At 38.3% G+C, this 19025-nt stretch overlaps 1 protein-coding gene across 1 annotated transcript in view; it reads left to right on the top strand.

Annotated features, from left to right (window-relative positions):
* Positions 1-2424: 2424 nt before the first annotated feature.
* Positions 2425-19025, top strand: part of scp2a (sterol carrier protein 2a) — a 76338-nt gene continuing 59737 nt past the window's right edge. Inside the window, exons 1-7 of the mRNA XM_060829794.1 lie at positions 2425-2566; positions 8951-9008; positions 10486-10557; positions 13119-13250; positions 15344-15408; positions 16788-16914; positions 17480-17543. Coding sequence (XP_060685777.1) covers positions 2516-2566; positions 8951-9008; positions 10486-10557; positions 13119-13250; positions 15344-15408; positions 16788-16914; positions 17480-17543 — 569 coding nt within the window. The 5' untranslated portion in view covers positions 2425-2515. The remainder of the gene's footprint in view (positions 2567-8950; positions 9009-10485; positions 10558-13118; positions 13251-15343; positions 15409-16787; positions 16915-17479; positions 17544-19025) is intronic.

Here is a 19025-nt window from a genome sequence, read left to right as displayed (position 1 = left end):
TCTGGTTCCATGCTGTACATCTCTGTAACTATGACTCTTTGTTTTGATGAGTACAGAACAAAAAGCTTTGACAAAATGTGTATTTCTTCTGCACGCCATGAGTTTTGTCCTGCCAAACCACTATCTTGTATTGTATTAAATGTTAATGACCTGGAATGCTCTAAGTGAGAAAATATTGAAATTTAGTTTTATCTCCTGTTTGATATTGTTGATACTGTCAAAGATTATCAGTTTTATTGCTACTCATTCAGCAGTTCCTTATGCACTCATATTACACACTGATTTTCAACCCACCTCTCCAAAAGATGATGACTCATGCTGGAGTGTAATTCTATTGACAGTGTCAATGTAAAAAAAAATCACAAAGGACCTCATAAAGAAACCGAAAAAAAAGATAATATCCAAAAGAAGGTATTAGGAGAGGTGATTGAAGGTTAGCTGAAAGTGGTGGGATTTGAGTAGGTTCTAGAAGGTAAGGCACAGGTTTAGGGTCCAAAAAACAAAGTGGAACAGCTGCAGGCTTTTTCCAACAAAGATTTTCCAAAGGACGAAGATTGCACAGTACTATAAATTCACCAAATCGGAGCAGGTAAGAAGAGATCCAGAGTTAGAAGAGGTTATACAAGTAGTGATACCATGGTTAATAAGTATGCCAAAATAAATACATCCTTAGGAGGTATGAGTTCAGTATAGGTTAAAAAAGATGGGAATGATGACCAAACAGTTTTATGGCATGGGAAAAGGGCCCTTAAGCCCATCAGGTCCATTCTCATCATCAACTACTATCTACTCTAGCCCCATTTTCCAACATTTGTCTCATAGACTTGTTGGTGACAGGGAACCGAGAATTTTGAAGTACAGAATATATACAGCAGTTTTAGATGACATTCACTGCGTGAAATATGGTGCCAGAAAAAGTGGTAAAGACTGGTACAATTACAACATTTGAAAAGAATCTGGATGTGTGTATGAGCAAAAAAATCATTAAAATAGTTGAGTCCTGTCTTAATTAGAGTCATCGAGTCATAGAGATAGACATAACGGAAACAGACCCTTCAATCCAACTCATCCATGCCGACCAGATATCGTCAACTAATCTATTCCCATTTGCCAGCACTTTGCTGATATCCCTCCAAACCCTTCCTATTCATATAACTATCCAATTGCCTTTTAAATGTTGTAATTGTACCAGTCTCCACCACTTCCTCCGACAGCTCATTCCACACATGCACTACTCCCTGCTTGAAAAAGCTGCCCCTTGGCTCCCTTTAATATCTTTCCCCTGTCACTCTGAACCTATGCCCTCTAATTCTGGACTGCCCCACTCCTGGGAAATGACTGTCTATTTATTCTATGATTTTATCACAGTTTTGTAAACCTCTGTAAGGTCACCCCTCAGCCTTCGACACTCCAGGGAAAACAGCCCAGCTTATTTAGCTCCCCCCAAAACTCAAACCCTCCAACCCTGGCAACATTCTTGTAAATCTTTTCTGAACCCTTTCAAATTTCACAACATCCTTCGATAGGAGGGAGACCAGAATGAACACAATATTCCAAAAGTGGCCTAACCAATGTCCTATACAGCTGCAACATGACCTTCCAACTGCTATACTCAATGCTCTGGCCAATAAAGGAAAGCATCCAAATACCTTCTTCACTATCCTATCTACCTGCAACTCCACTTTCAAGGAACTATGAACCTGCACTCCAAGATCTCTTTGTTCAGCCACAATCCCCAGGACTTCACCATTAAGTGTATAAGTCCTGTTTTGATTTGCCTTTCCAAAATACAGCACCTCACATTTATCTAAATTAAACTACATTAGCCACTCCTCAGCCCATTGGCCTATCTGATCAAGACCCTGTTGTACTCTGAAGTAACCTTCTCCGTTGTCCACTACACCTCCAATTTTGGTGTCACCTGCAAACTTACTAACTATACCTCCAATGTTCATATCCAAATCATTTGCTCCTCCCTGATGTGAATTTTACACCAGGGACAGAACAGGAATAATCTCCACTATCTTCTCTGCTCCATCCTGAGCAGGAATTCAGGGAAAGATCATTACCAATGTCCACCAGTAGATGGCAGACAAATAAAGCAGAAACGTATTCCAACCAAGCTTTTTGAAAAATGATAGAATTTGTAGAAATGTGTCTTATTTACCTCCTTCGTAATCAAACTAAACTAAAAAATGTAACGTTCATCTAATTCTATAATCATTAACTAGACAACTAAAACCCTTTCAGTCAGCTTTTTATCCAGTTCAAGCAGTCAACTTGCAGGGGATCGAGCACCAGGATTACAGTTGCACACCCGAAATTTAAAATGGGACAAATTTTGCTTTAAAAAACGGAGACAATGACAGGGAAGCATCCACTGGTGAAGTATGCGTTGAGGGAGGTGCATGAGACTGGCATGTTTCCAGATGGTGGTTTGGTGTATGTACAGCTTTAAAGAGCAGTGTTCCTGACAGTGAGCATTGTTCCGGCTGGAGGGCTGTCTCTGAGAACCATGGCAAACCCCAAGAACAGGGTGTTTGTGGTGGGAGTGGGAATGACTAAGGTATCTATTCATCTCTCTATCTATCGGGGTACATTCGCTCCATTTATAGCGACAGCGGAGTTAGTTTTGTGTCCGGGTGAGGGTTGATCTTGCTGTTTGCAGGGAAGTGACTGACATCACTGGCTGACTCTCCTGTAACAGACAGGGACATTTTGCAGCTCTTTAAATGTATCCAGAATGGTTACTGTGTTACACAGGCACCTTGGACTCGCTGCTCCCTTGGTCAGTGATTAAATCACCACCACACACATACAGGCCTCAAGTATACCAGTATACACTGTGCTCCACCTTCAAGGATTCCTGGACACAGAGTTAACTATAGTCTGGTCCTACCCAGGATTAGTGTTACAAAAAGGATGCCTGTTTTGCTGGCATATGTGACCAAAGAACATGAGGTGCATCCCCTTCTTTTAGGGAAATGGGCTACAACTTCTCACACCACATGAATAATGAAACACTCTTCCAGGCAGCAGAAGGTGGCTTGGGCCTTCTCAGTTTAATTTGTCATTATCTGTGATTGACAAATGGTGCTTCGTGAACTTAGCCCTATCTAGTTGCTATTGGGAAGGTTTTTAGTTTGTAACAAGTTAGTCCATTTATTCTTGTTGTATGTACAGCAGCTAAAACTCTGTTTTGTTTCCCTGCATTAGAAAGAAATGGCTCAAAGCCAGCCTAATCATAAGGGAGAATTAAAAGTGAAACATTAAATTTCCAAGCAGCCAACTATGCTTTCTTTATGTTCCATTTAGTTATGAATAGCACTTGCTCCCAACTTAGTTTTCTTAGTCCAGGTTAGAAATTGGATATTTAGAGTCTTACAGATGTACAGCATGGATGCAGACCCCTCAGTCCAACTCATCCATGCTGACCGACTATCCTAAATAAATCTAGTCCCATTTGCCAGCATTTAGTCCATATTCCTCTAAACTGTTCATATTCATATACTCATCCAGATGCCTTTTAAACATTGTAATTGTACCAGTCTCCACCACTTCCTCTGGCAGTTCATTCTACATGATACAAGTTCTGACAAGAACATTCTTTTGCAGTGTTTAATTTGGGAAACATTCGCTTCATCAATTTTGTGAAATATGTATGAATAAACATGCATAATAGGTGTAGTATTATGCCATTTGATCCTTCAAACATACACTGCAATTCAATAAGATCATGACTGATCAGTTTGCAATCTGAATTCCACTTTCCGATCTATCCTGATAGTCTTTGATTCCTTTGCCTAACAAGAATCTGTGGGGAGGTAGTATTGTCATGGTAATTTATTGGACTAGCAATCCACAGTCCTAGGTTACTTTTCTAGGGACATGTGGTCGAATCCCAAAACGGCAGATGGTGAAATTTGAATTTTAATGAAAATCTGGAATATTAAAGTTAGATTTTGAGCAATCATTAAACCATCACTATTTGTAATAAAAACATTTCAGTTTTGAAGGTTGCAGGGTTCCCAAGGAGAAAATGAGATGCTGTTCTTCCAGCTTGTGCTGCATTTTGCTGGAGCACTGCTGCAAGTCTGAGACAGCAATTTATAATTGCACCCTTTATGTTCAATTCCTCTCTTAATAATGGACAGAATTTCATTAATCACTGCATACTAACATTTTGTGATTCATTTATCAGAACACCCAAATTCCTGTTCTCAGATGAACTTTGCAGTTGTTGTCCAAATAAATAATATTCTGCTTTTCTTCACTCTTTTCGCCAAAAGTGTACAACTTCACATTTTCTAATATTATACTGTATCTGCTAGATATTTGTCCACTCACCTAACCTATTTATATTGTTTTTGTATTCTTTTATCATCTTCTGAACATACTTTCCACTTATCATTGTGTCAACTGCAAATTTAGCCATCATGCCTTTGATTGCCTCAGTTAAAGAAGTAATCTAAATTGTAAAAAAGTTGAGGGCCCAACATATGCTCCTGCAGGGCTACTCATTATATCTTGCCAGTCCAGAAAAAATTCATGTATGCATGCTCTCTGTTTCTTTCCCACCCACCAATTTTTATCAATGTCTGTATGTTACTCCCTAAGCTATGATTTCATACTTCTTGCAATAATCTTGTAAAATGCCTTCTCAAAATCCAACTTTAGTTCATCAACATGCTTCCCTTTTTTTTCACAATATGATTATTCTTTCAAAGAAAATAAATAAATTTCCTTTTCAGCAAATCATGCTGATTCTGCCCATTTAACTACTTAGTGGCCAGTTATAACCTCCTTAATGCTTGACTCTTTAACACTTTCCTCACAATAGATGTGTGGCACAGTGACTCACTGGTTAGCACTGCTGCCTCATATGACTGTCCGTGTGGGATTCCTTTGGGTGCTCTAGTTTCCTCACTCTGTCCAAAGATGTGCAGATTAGGTGGATTGGCCATACTGAATTGCCCATAGTGTCCTGGGATGTGCAGGCTAGGTGGGTTAGCCATGGGAGATGTTGTGTTTTAGGGTAGTGGGGTGGATCTGGAGGGATGCTCTTCAGAGGTTCAGAATGAGCTGAATGGCCTACTTCCACACTAGAGATTCAATTAAAAAATGATGCAGAGCTTACTAGCCTATAGTTTCCTGCCCCTCTCCCTTCTTGAATAGAAGTCTTATATGTGTTACTTTTCAGTTTTAAGGGACATTTCCAAAATGAAATGCCTTTTGTAAATTTAAAACCAATGCATCTAATCCTAATTAGCCATATCTTTTACGATCTTAGGATGAAGTCTCACAGGACCCACAGATTTATCAATCTGCAGCTCCATTTGCTGGTACAATGCCACTTTCTAAATGTTTATAATTTCAACTTCCTGGTTTATAGTTATTACTGGGACATTTTGTTTGTATCCTGTATACTAAAGACAGATGCAAAATATTTATTCATTACACCTGCAATTTCTTTATTGTTTATTATTGACTCCCCCACCCTCATCCTCCAGAGGATAAACACTTACTTTACTTATTCCTTTTTAGATGTTTAGAGAAACTCTTGCTGTCTGATTTTACACTTCTAGCTTGCTTCCTCTCATGCTGTAATTTATTTGGTCTGATTAATCTTTTAGCCATTCTCAATCGTTTTTTGTACTCTGACTACTCATTATTTTTGTGGCATCATTTGCTTATCCCTTATAAAGTGATGCTTTCCCTAAATGATTTGGTGGTGGTCCTCTCCTTGGAAATATTATTTATCAGGGAAAGTACTAATTCTGAATAAAGATCCCTTAAAATGTCTACCTCTCTTTTTCAATGTTCTACCTCCTAGCCTAATATACTTGTTCATATAAGTTAGCTCAGCTGTCATATCCACACAGTTAGCCTTATTTAAATGCAAAGTATCAGTCTTAGCACCACTCTTCTCCCTTTCAAGCTTGATGTATTAATGTGCATATGCAGTTGTTAATCTGTATTCTGCACAGAAATATTTGACCAAGAACCTCAACAAAAAATTACTTCAGCTGTAACTTATTCGTTGAGTTCGCTGATGTAATCTAAGGAAGTCTCTTATTGTCTATTCCGCTTTCTAGGCAAATCTGCATATTTAAGTGCACCTAAGTATAATGGTGCTTTTTAAGGTTGTTACTCCAAAAAGTACCATGCAGATGTCTACAGAACAAACAGGAAAGTGTGCATCCACCTGAAAACTTTTTGTTTACTCTGTAGAAATTGGTCCTGTCTGAATTGTGTCTGTATCTGATTACAAATTGGCACCACTTAGCTTGATGTTCTTTATCTAACATGTCTTGTGAAGCTACCTGTGCATTAAAGAAAATCCTGAGATTTAAGAGTCCTATTGTGAGACCATGTGTATGGCATGATTTTACTTAGCAATTAATCGTGTGATGGACTTAGCGATTAATTGCTGAGTGTTGGCACAGTTGAAATTGCTTGTTGGCCCCTTTCCTCTCAATGTTGCTGCTTGTTTATAGAATTGATCCAGTTACTGCACCCTGTAGGTGGGAATTATTCTGAGAAGTTCCAAAATTGCGTATTGCTTGGCTTGGAGGATGCTCTCCTTACATGCCATGCCTTTTTTTTAATCTTTAGGGAAAGGCAAAAAAATGTTATTGGCATTAGTCCTTGTGTTCTTGCAGGGCAACCTGTAGATTGCACATATTGGAGCCTCTGTGTAATGTAAGTAAAGGTCTGGTCATCAGACTATACGTAATAGCACCAATCAAGTGAACTGGTCAGACCAGGATGATGAAAGTTTCTTGACTCTTGCAGGTGCATACGTCCTGAGGATTAATAACTCTTCCATCTCACTTCTGAATTGTACTTGTGGATTGTGGAAAGGCTTTGAGGGTTCTGGACATGAGCCATTTGTCACAACATACCCAGCTTCTGTATTGTTTTTATGACAAGATTCTATTATAGCTTGGTATGAGCTGGTTCGTTATCCCAAATCATATGAATGGAATCAAATACTAGAATTACAAATGAACAATTCCACTCCTGACTTTATGCCAGGGAGTTCTTTTCAAGACAAATCTGAAGATGTCTGCACTGAAGACACTTTTTAGAACTGTAATGAAGTCCCTTGACAATCGTAACCAAATTCCTATGTGTTGAGCATGATTCCAGTCATTGGGAGTGTTTGCCTACTGACCTCACTATTTATAATGTTTCTTAGCGAATCACACAGTAGAATACTACAACCAGATGTTTTGACTTCTTGTAAAAATAGCTTGTCCACTATTGGTTTATAAGGGAGGATTTTGTCATTCCCCATCCCTCCTTTGACTGGTGCCATCAATTTCTTCTAGACTAGGATAATACTACAATTAAAATATTGCTCTTGAACCCATGTAAGAATTCTCTGCAGCTGACTTTGTAACATTGGAGTGGAAATTAAAAGTGGTGTCAGGCCTTTTAATAGCTTGAATAATAGTGACTAAGTCTAAAGATGATAAAAATCATATTGCCAAGAAAACTTATACAGTTCATAGTAGGGCCCTGTGCAATGTTGTCAAATGGAGAGACCAAGGGATTCAGGTACGTAGTTCTTTGAAAGTTGCCTCAGAGGTAGACAGGGTGGTTAAGAAGGCATTTAACATGCTTGCCTTCATTGCTTAGATCATTGTGTAGAGGAGTTGGGATGTCATGTTGAGATTGTAGTGGATGTTGGTGAAGTCACTTTTGATCACTGTGTACAGTTCTGGCCACCCTGCTGTAAGAAGGATGTAAATTGGAGAGGGTTCTGAAAACATCAACGAAGATGTTGCAGGGACTGGAGTGTTGGGTTATATAGATAAAATCATAGAATTTCTACAGTATGGAACAAGGCCCTTGGGCCCAACAAGTCCATTTCCACCCTTCAAAGAGTAACCCACCCAGACCCATTCTTCTATCCTATATTTACCCCTAACTAATGCACCTAACCTACACATCCCTGAACACCATGAGCAATTTAGTATGGCCTGCACATCTTTGCATTGTGGGTGGAAACTGGAGCACTCCGAGGAAACCCATGCATATACAGGGAGAATGTGCAAACTCCACATACACAGTCACCTGAGGCTAGAATCGAACCATGGTCCCTGGCGCTATGAGACAGAAGCACTAACCATTGAGCCACCGAACCGCCCACACGGGTAGGCTGGGACTTTTTGCACTGCATCATAGGAGGTTGAGAGGTGCACTTGTAGAGGTTTATAATATCATGAAGGGTATACCTAAGGTGACTAGCAAAGATCTTTTCCCTTGGCTGGGGGAGTTCAAAACTAGGGGTCATAATTTTAAGCTGGAAGAAAGATTTAAAATGGACTCAAGGGACAACTTTTTTACACAGACAGTGGTTCAAATGTGAAATGAACTGCCAGAGGAAATATTAGGTGCAGGTTTTATATTAGTTACAGCATTTAAAAGGCACTTGGATAGCTGCATGAATACGAAAGGTTTAGAGAGATATGGGCCAAATGCAGACGAGTGTGACAAGTTTAGTTTAGGAAGCTTGGTTGGCATGGATGAGTTGGACATTTAAGCGACTGCTGGACATGCACATGGATAGCAGTGAGTTGAGGTGTGCATAGGTTAAGTTATTACATGTTACATTAGGATTAAACCTCGGCACAACATCGTGGGCCAAAGGGCCTGTTCTGTGCTGTACTTTTCTATGTTCTATGTAAAGGGTCTGTTTCTGTGGTGTATTACTCTATGACCCAACAAGATCTGTTGTACTTGTGCCACTCACGTAACACTTTAAAAGGATGTGGCACCTATTTCCCTCCATTTATTGTCCAGCTGCAGAGCACGCAAATGCAATAAAGAAGCAATGGTAATCTTAATACACTTAAACCAATCGAATGGCTACACTAGGACCTTTAAGTATGATCCAATTCAAGTTTAGTAAAAATGTAATTTGTTATTTCTTTTCCACCAGTTTGAAAAGCCTGGGGCTCTGAAAGATGTTGACTATCCTGACATGGCCAAAGAAGCAGGTATCATCTTAATTTTAGTTAGTTATTTGAACAGCTGGTATGATTTTGCTCATTTTGGAACCAGCAAACTCGTACATTTATAAATGTTTTTTTTAAATTCACTCATGGAGTGTGGGCATCGCTGGCTGAGGCAGCATTTATTGCCTGTCCCCAGTTGTCCTTGAGAAGTTGGTGGTGATCTCCCTTCTTAAACCACTGCAGTTCATATGTTTTTAAAGGGGGTAAATCCAAAAGGATCGACAGTATATCTCCCAATCAGGATGGTAAGTGACTCAGAGGAGAGTGATGATACTGGTGTGACCATTTATTTTCTGCCCTTGTTCTTCCAGCTGGCTATGGTCTTGGGTTTGGAAGGTGCTGGCTAAGGATGCTGTGTGAATTTCTGCAGTGCATCTTGTAGTTGGTAAACACTGCTATAACTGAGTGTCGGTGTGGGTGGGAGTGGCTGCTTTTGGATATAGTGCCAATCAGGGGGGCAAGCAATTGTAATAATCCAAGAGTTTTAAAGCAAGGGAAATTCCCAAGTTTACATGTTAAAACTGAAGTTTGAATATTTTTGAAATGAGAAATGAACATCAAGTTTATTTGTTTGAAATTGGTCCCACAGACAAGATCAGTAACTTGAATTTCGTAGCTGTCTGTGTTATGTGGTTCTGAGATCTGCCTGGGTATTTGCAGCATGTAATGTTGATCAAACAGAAAATCATACAGAACTCCAGACTGGTCCTTCAGAGAGACACAAAACCATCAACTGAATGTATAATGGAATTCATTGCATTTAAAATAATATGATCTTGGGCTTCATAATATATCCTCCAAAAGCATTATGTGGGAGGTGTGGGGAACAGACCTTATATTTCTGGACATTCTTTTTATTCGTGAAACAGAATGCTCAAACTGAGTGGCATGTGCTAGTTATGCTGTTGTATCTGTGCAACTAGTAGCATAAGGCAAGTTCATTTAAGAGTTTGGGATCTGTGTCTACAGTGGAACTAGTTTTGCCTCCCTAAAAGCACTGTGCCACTATTGTCATGAAGTGCAACAGTAGGTTCTTGTATGCAAATGCTCATACAAGTAAAATGAACAAGAGAGCACAGATTTAAAGTAATGTGCAAATGAAGCAAGGGTGATGTGAGAGAAAGACTTTTTGACACAGTGAGTTGTAAGTGCTTGGAATGAGGTGCCAGAAGTGTGGAGGTGGGAGGTTCAATTATGGCATTCAAGCGGGTGTTGAATTATGATTTAGATAGAAGTAGTATACAGGGATATGGGGGAAAGACAGGCGAATGGCATGATGTGCCATGATAAATTCAGTGATTTTATAACAGTTTGCCATTGCTGTTTACTCTGAACCTCAGTCCATCTGTTTCTAAACGTACAAACTTTTCTTGATAAATAGATCAGCAGTACTGATGTATTTAAATCTGTGAAGCAAATTCTAAAGAGCAGAAAATTAATTGTTTCCTTTCCATTATAGCTCAGAAGGCATTGGCTGATGCTGGCATTGCGTACTCTGCTGTGGAACAAGCTTGTGTGGGTTATGTGTATGGTGAGCACATAGCATTACTCCATTTAATTATTTGTAGCTTATCAATGTTTGGGAAGAGATGCCAGAGAAAACCAGCTTGTAAATCAGATGTCTTGTGGTTTATTTAATTGCATTGTTGTGGATTTTCTTGAAACATCTCCTTTACTTTGCTAGAAGGAATTTACACCTATTGACAAGCCTCAATATTTTTATATTGCAAAATGACTATACTTCAAACATAATTTATGATACATGGGACGTTCTGGGATTGTGAAAAGTGCAATATAAGTATAAATCCACATGTGCAAAATATCCCTTTATTTATCTACAGAGTGTGGGCATCATTGGCACAGCCAATATTTATTGTCCACCTCCACTTGAGAAGATGGTAATGAATCACTTTCTTAAATACAACTGAGTGACTTGCTCAAACAAAATAAAGAACTGCATGTGCTGAAAAGTTTGAGTGGCGTGCTTGGCCATGTTAGCGGGCAATTAAGAATCAACTACTTTGTGTGGGTTCCATGGCGGTTATGTTCCAGGACCAACTGTGGAAGCCTGAAACCACGGATAGGAGCAAACCCATTCATTTAAATGGGAAACATAGCTTTCCAGCAGCCTCCTGGTGCTGGAACATTCCCTATAATATGCTCAGGCATATCATAAAGCACTGGTAACTGAAACCGCAGAAAACGATTCCGTGGAAATGGGGTCACCCTGTAAATCAGTTGGACTATAATCTGTGTTGTGAGATTTTTAACTAACATTGTATAATAAGACAGAAAGGTAAAGGCAGCAGAATGTGGTCTGTAAAGACATTAGTGAAAATATAGTTCTTTGCAACATTATTGTATTTTAAACACCCGCTTTCTGTTTGAAACTTGTTGCTCCAACAGACAACTAAAATTTTGTTTTATTTTCTATATCAAGATAATGTATTTTGCATTAAATGAATGTTCAATGAATTAGCTATGTGCAAATCAGTGAATATTGTATCAAAAATGAACGCTTTTTAGAAACTTGAAGCGAACATTTAGATTAGTTGTTATGCTCTGTATGGGGATTTGTAATAAAAAAAAGCCAAATATACCAAACAACCTATGCATAAAGGGATAATTGAAAAATATTTCATTTTAGGAGCATCACTTTAACAGGAATCAGAATCATGGCTGATTAATCCTGAGCTAGGAGGCAAATCACAATCGGGATGAATGACAAATTATGCATGCAATAGCAAATGCAACAAAGACTGTTTCACAGAGGTACTAGACACTTCAGTCTGCCTGCATGATTCCAATTTCAGCCACCCAGCTCTTCCACGCAGAATTCTAGTTCCTTCCTTTTTAAGATTTGGATGAACCCCTGTGTAAAAGGGCTTCTACCCATGCAGTCTTCCACACAGTGGGGCACATTCTTCTTGAACTGACCCAATTGTCAGTTCCTCTTTTCTTTTGGTCTCTTTGTTTTCTGCATTACCACGCAAATTCAGAATTTTAACTTCCTTCCCCCTCGATATTACTTTCAGGTCATGGGCTAAAAGGTCACAAGGACCTTTTAGTATTTCTTAAGGTCCAAAATTATAAAGCCCTAGTTAACATTTAAAGGAAAACCTACAGACACCTGATATATTTGAAATCATTACAAACTCTCCTTATTGTTATTGCTTTAGGGTTAAAGGCTCTCACTTAACTAAATTAACTTAGATTTTTGTATAGGAAAGAAGTTGATTTTACCTCTACCTGGAACAACTGTTTTGCACACCATAAATTTCTTTAAAGTCCTGTAATTCTGCAATGATTTAAATTGATTTGGAGATGCCGGATTAAGATTATGTGGTTGTTGGCTAAGGGCCTGCGGTGTCATGGGAGCACCATTTTCCTGCACATAATGGAATGAAATCACCTGCAAGATTCATCCAATTAATCTTTGGATTAACATCCCATGTTAAACTTTTGGAATACTTTTGGAATGCACCTCTCCCTCTGTGCTATAGTAAAATATCAGCCCAGATTTTTCATTAATTTCCTGTTTGAAACTACAGAGTGTAGAAATACTCTTATTATTTGATAAGATTTGAAGGAATGGAGTAAGGGAACAGATAATGGATATATTAGCTAAGGGTTACTTGGTTGTATAGATATTGGGAGTTGGGTGCAGGTGCTTTTATGGTTTGTAGTAACTGAAGTAAGCTCTCACAAAGTATGGATTCGAACTCCATTTAAGCGTACTCAAGCATAAATTATTTGCGCGTAACAGTTCAGTGTATTTCAGACATAGTTACAGTGAGTTATCAAAGATTTGCATATTCTCTTCATGTTACTTATATATTGATAGAGTCAAAAATCTTTGGTTGGAATATCAGTTTGGGAGAAAGCAGTGAGTCAAGAAAAGTGTCCAGTTAAAAGTTGTTTTGGAAAATGTTTTTTTTTACAAAATTAAAAGGGGAAGTTGTTTGAGTAAAGACGACACTAGGGATGATGATTAATTACCATGCTTAATAGGTGTAATGCTTTTTTAATTTTAAATGTAGCTTTTGATTGGTTGATCAATTCCAATGAATTTCTGGCATTCTCTTTATAAAGGCGATTCAACTTGTGGCCAACGTGCAATCTATCACAGTTTGGGGACAACTGGAATACCCATTATTAATGTGAATAACAACTGCTCCACTGGTTCAACAGCCTTATTTGTGGCCAGGCAGCTGATACAAGGAGGTAAGCCAATACAATTGGTGTAAGAACCATGAGACGCGAAATGAAATATGATTATGATGAGGTGCTAAACTGCATCTAAATTAAAATGAAGCTTCTGAACTTTTGATTGGCATGACCTAGAAATTGTTTCTTCGTGGCTATTATTGCCATATTTTATACTTGCTACCTCGTCTTGCAATGAAAATTACGGAGAAGAGTCAAAACAATTTCCAGTAGGAGCAGAAGACTGGGCATCTCCCTGTAGGGAGAGAAAATTGGACGGGATAGTCTAAATTGATTGCTTCCATCTACCAGGACTCAAGGTTGGGTTGACAAGGTATCCGTTAGGACTTGGGATCGATCCACATCCACTATCCCTAGACCTCCAGCCACATAGGTATGATTCTATTGTAACGGAAGAATATTGATACCTCTCTTTGGAAGAATTCAAAATAGGTTTATTAATTTAGTTTTTAACATCATAGAAGTTATTTTTCTATAATTGCTGTAATTTACTTAAGCATTTTATGTTGCCCAAATATTTATATTCTTTGTAGACATTCTTTAAAATCTGCCTTATAGATAAATACCTAAGCATGAACCGAAGTGTCAGAGAACTCTCATTTTCTTGCAAACTTCTGGTGGAATTTTCTGCTTTCTTGAGGAGCATGCGTAATGGAAAGAAATGTAGAAAAATGAAAAAAAAATCAGAATTTCGATATCAAGGAAATAATTTGATTTCTCCACTTAAAGTTTAAACAGCGAATTCAAAATCTTGCTAACAAGCAGTGATCACCTTATTTCTGTGCATTTACCCAATTTGAAGGCTTCAATGCAGCTTCTAATTTCTCCTCTTCTCTGAAATACTAGACAGAGTCATTGGACAGTGTTCCCATCCATCCATGCAAGTCAGCAATGCAAGCCTAATTCCACCACATTATGCTTGATCTCAGACCAACAGACATACCCTTTCAACGCTTCAGACGTTACTTTGGAGCTTGGGGATTCTATGACCCACATGCTTCTATCAGGTTGCTTTTTGCAGGGGCACATGCTCTCCTTAGAATGCATCTTGAGCTTCATTTGTTCAGCCTTGTGACTTCAGTTTCACTTTTTTTTAATGCACTGTTGTTCATTACATTTCACTGAGGATACTGCACCAGATCAATCACTATTTCCCTCCTTTATGGTGGCCTCCTTTGCCAGTCATCACTGCCCTCCCTTTCATCACCCTATTCTAAATCTCTGTCAGTGAACCAAGGTGCTAACTTGCATGAATCGGTCATTTCCTGTCTTGGCATGTCTGTTGTGATGCACAACTGGAATTTAAATATGGCACAAACTCCATGAACTTTGCAAAGTGCTGGCAGTGTTGAGCGTTTCCACTTCCTGCCACATGAAACTGTCACCAAAGAAGCCAGTGGCATAATTAATGAAATGAAGATTGCGTGAATAAAGTTTTCATGACAGACCAGATGCCATGAATATCATTTTAAAAAAAAAGAACACTTCCCAAAGTTGGGAAAATTGAGCCTAAGGAGTTTCAATATTATATTATATTGTGCACAGATGCCCTCATTCTTTTCATTCTCAGGACAGATTTAAAGGAACATCTCCCCTATAAGAGATGCTACTCTTAGATGCTACTCTTAGAATTGTAGTCAACGGCCCTTCTGATCCACGCATATCATGTATTGAGAGTGCAATATTAATGTTTCTTAGAGCACAAAGTGGTCTAATTTTAATGCTGAGGTAGTCACAAATCTGTTATGTATACACTGTATTATCAGCCCTTATGTCAGAAGCAGTTTCATAAACTCCCTCTATATTTAATAGTCCTCATCCTCCAGTAACTTCATGAAGGGTGTTTTTCATTTTTTAATATGTTGTTGTAAATAGTCATTCATTTTTGTTTTGCAGTATATGAATATACGCAAATATAAAAATCAAAGTTTAAAATGATGCACTGAAAACTTTTGGATAATGTATTAATATTTGACTTTCAAAAAATACAAAGTGCTAGGTGGGCAAGTTTTAAATGACTGAATTAATTATGAATCTTATTTTCATTGGTCTGAAAATATATTTGCAATATTCTTTTCATGTTTTTCAAGGACTGGCTGATTGCACTCTAGCTTTGGGATTTGAGAAAATGGAAAGAGGATCACTTTCTCTAAAGGTAGTTGGAATATTTTATTAATTTGATGTGGAATTAGTTTCTGCCTCTACTTTGTTGTGTAAGCACCACTGACAAACAACTGTTTCTGCCAGCTCTTTTTTATTATGAATGTAGTCAACAACATGATAATGAAAGGATGATTTGTTTTTGTGCTGTGGATTGAGAGATGGATATTGACTGGGATACCAGGGATAACTCCCCTGATGTTCTTCAGAATATTGATTAGGGATCTTTTACATCCATTGAGCAAGCAGATTGGACTGGATGTCGGTTTGCTCGCTGAACTAGAAGGTTCGTTTTCAGACGTTTCTTCACCATACTTGGTGAAGCCTCCGGATGAAGCACTGTTATTATGGCCCACTTTCTATTCATAGGTTTAGATTTCCTTGTGTTGGTGATGTCATTTCCTGTCCTTTTTCTCAGGTGGCAGTAAATGGGATCCAAGTCAATGTGTTTGTTGATAGAGTTCTGGTTGGAATGCCATGCTTTTAGGAATTCTCGTGCGTATCTCTGTCTGGCTTGTCCTCGGGTGGGTGTGTTGTCCCAGTCGAAGTGGTGTCCTTCCTCATCTGTGTGTAAGGATACTAGTGAGAGTGGGTCATGTCTCCCTAGGTCACCCTAGGACAAGCCAAACTGAGACACGCACAAGAATTCCTAAAGGTGTGGCATTCCAACCGGAACTCTTATCAACAAACACATTGACTTGGATCCCACTTACTACCCCCTGAGAAAAAGAACAGGAAACGACATCACCACAGGAAATGACATCACCAACCTAAGGAAACCTAAACCCATAAGTAGAAAGCGGACCATTCCACCAGTGCTTCATCCGGAAGATCACTGATGATGTTACCTAGTATGGTGACAAAAAGTCTGAAAACGAACCTTCCAGCTCAGCGAGCAAACCTACATCCAGAACCTCAACCTGAGCTACAAACCTTCTCAAAACTTGTTAGGCAGATGAGACTTTGGCTTAGCATTTCATCTAAATGATGACACCTCTGCCAGTTCTGCACTTGAATATTAACCAATGCCTTTATGCACTCAAGACCTGGAATGGGGCTTGAAGGGGAGAGTGCTCCAAAATGAGCAACTGATCACCTTCTGAAATACCAGTTTCACTGCGGACTAAACTGTTACTCTTGTTTCTATGTTTCTTGTTATGCATATGTGGAGGTCTAATTTTTAACAGTTTATTCCTGTTTGGAAAATGTTTTATCTATACCGTATCCTATTATTTTTAAATGCATCCCATTGCTGGTGCAGCATTTCATCTACCTTTTTTTTACCTCATTTAACTGAGTAAGAAAAGTTTCCATCTTTCAAAACTATACTATGTATCTTTATAGAATATGACTGTTTACTATTTCTGTTTTCAGTACACTGATCGGACCAACCCAATGGACAAACACTGTGAAGTGCTGCTTAATAAATACGGGATTTCTGCAGCCCCAATCACACCACAGTTATTTGGAAGTGCTGGTAAAGAGCACATGGAGAAATATGGTAACTATGAATAACACACCTATGTATAAATCTTACAAATTTAATGTAACGTCATTATCCACTCTGAAGAAAATTGATTTGTGATTGAAAAATAACAGATGGAGTAAAGGTATTGGCCACAAAATTGGGCTCCGTGATATCTCAATTGGAAGTGTTACAGAAAGACAATTACTGATTGGATGGTGGGGGAGCAGGGGGTCACTCCTTGACTACTTCAGCTTGGAACACATTGGCCACTGTGTTGTGCAGGGCAATGAAGTGGATGTCAATACAAGTATTAAAAATGGAGAGTAGCTACATTTTGAAGTCAGTCATTATATAACTGATTTTATAAGACGTTTTGTGGCACAGCGATAGTGTTCCCTACCTCTGGCCCTGGGTTCAAGTTCTATTCTAGGTACTTTTATTATAATAAATTTGAAATACAACAAATTTAATAGACGTTGTCTCAGGTTCATCTTGCATAGAAGGTTGACAGAGTGTAAATTTCCATTGCACTGATCTGTGCTGCATTTAATCCAACTCAGTTTCTCCAGTACAATTTGTCTTTTTGTTTTTAATGTAGGTACTAAACCAGAGCACTTTGCCAAGATAGCTTGGAAGAATCACAAGCATTCAACAAATAATCCGTGAGTCCTTTGGCTTGCTCTTTGGTTAATGATTAATAATGATATTTGTGTTAAGTTTTAAGCAATCAAGGTGAAGGCTCAAAGCTCATAGTATATGGCACCATTAGGGATTTTAAAAAAGCAGGAAAGAGAGAGTTGTGTTGAGAATTGTTGGTTATGCAAGTTTTAAAATGTGTAGAATTGTGAGAGAATTAGAGTTTCAGAACCTTAGATTTTGGGAAAGAATGGGCCAACGTAGGAAACTGTATGAATAATATTGGAAATTTTAAACTCTAGCATTTAAGGGGATGCAGAAAGAAGAAACACACGTTATTTTAGCTTTACCTCCAATGTGTGGATTGATGGCATTATCCCAGCCAGTTCTTTCTTTTAACAGCAAAAGAGACAGAATAGTGACTGTCCTGCTAGGGTAGAAAACATATCACCAAATCATTTGTAATCTTTCATCTATTTTTCTCTGAACTTGTTACTTTGCTAGATTACAGTTTTATGCATTTTATATAAATACTTTCTCTGCAAGGTTCAATAGTCGAAGGATTAAGCAAAGTGCCTTATCCAAACCATTTTATCTTTTTTGCTTTGCTGTGTACTTTTGTGACCTCAGAACATTAAAATTTATTGATGTTCTGTGTCTAAAAATGTAGATTGATAGATTGTTGGTTACTAAGGGTATTGAGGGACAGCAGGATAATGTTGAAAGTTGATGTTGAGGTACAAGGTCAGCTGTGACTTTGTTGAGTGGTTGACTGGTAATAACAGCATGCTCAAAAGGGCCAAATGGCCTACCTCCATTCCTATTTTCTATGTACTTCTGTTCATATAAAATACAATAGAATTAAATGTGTAAATAATTAAAAATGCATAATTGAATGTATCTCTGCCAGCACACAGTCATAACACAGGATGATTTTTTTCAGTATGATAAAATTCTGAGCAAGAAAATCAGCATTGATTTAGTAGACTACCTAAGCAAAGAATGCCTCACCTATCTCAGGTCAACATAAGACAACCTCCCATTTAGTTGTGGTGAACAGTCAAAAAGGTATACTAACAAGTTTTTTGATGGGTATTTTCACTGTGTTGCTAATTGCAACTTAATTAGGACAAACCTGAAACACTTTCTGATGCAGAGGAGATGCTCTAACCTTCAGTTCAAGTCTGGGATTTAATAACATAATGAGGAATTGACATGAAATTAGTTCAGCTCCTAGTTTTAGCTTTAATAGAAGAGCTTATTATGAAAGCAATATATAAAAAGAACCATTTGCTTATCAGGTTTATCATTCAAATAGCCTACTTAAGTCACCCTGACTTGGACCAATTTCATGTATTATTGTGCTGGGAAACAAGTTCTGCTTGAAAGACTTGATCGTACCAAAATTGTGAAGTACCTTTCCCCTTTCTAATCTCAATAACTCAACTCCAGTCACTGGGTCTTCACCGAAAATAAAGGCCAGATTTTCACTGCTGACGCAGCAAGAT

This window comes from Hemiscyllium ocellatum, chromosome 9 (genome assembly GCF_020745735.1).
Source record: "Hemiscyllium ocellatum isolate sHemOce1 chromosome 9, sHemOce1.pat.X.cur, whole genome shotgun sequence".
NCBI lineage: Eukaryota > Metazoa > Chordata > Chondrichthyes > Orectolobiformes > Hemiscylliidae > Hemiscyllium > Hemiscyllium ocellatum.
This window is presented reverse-complemented; position numbering and strand designations above follow the sequence as displayed.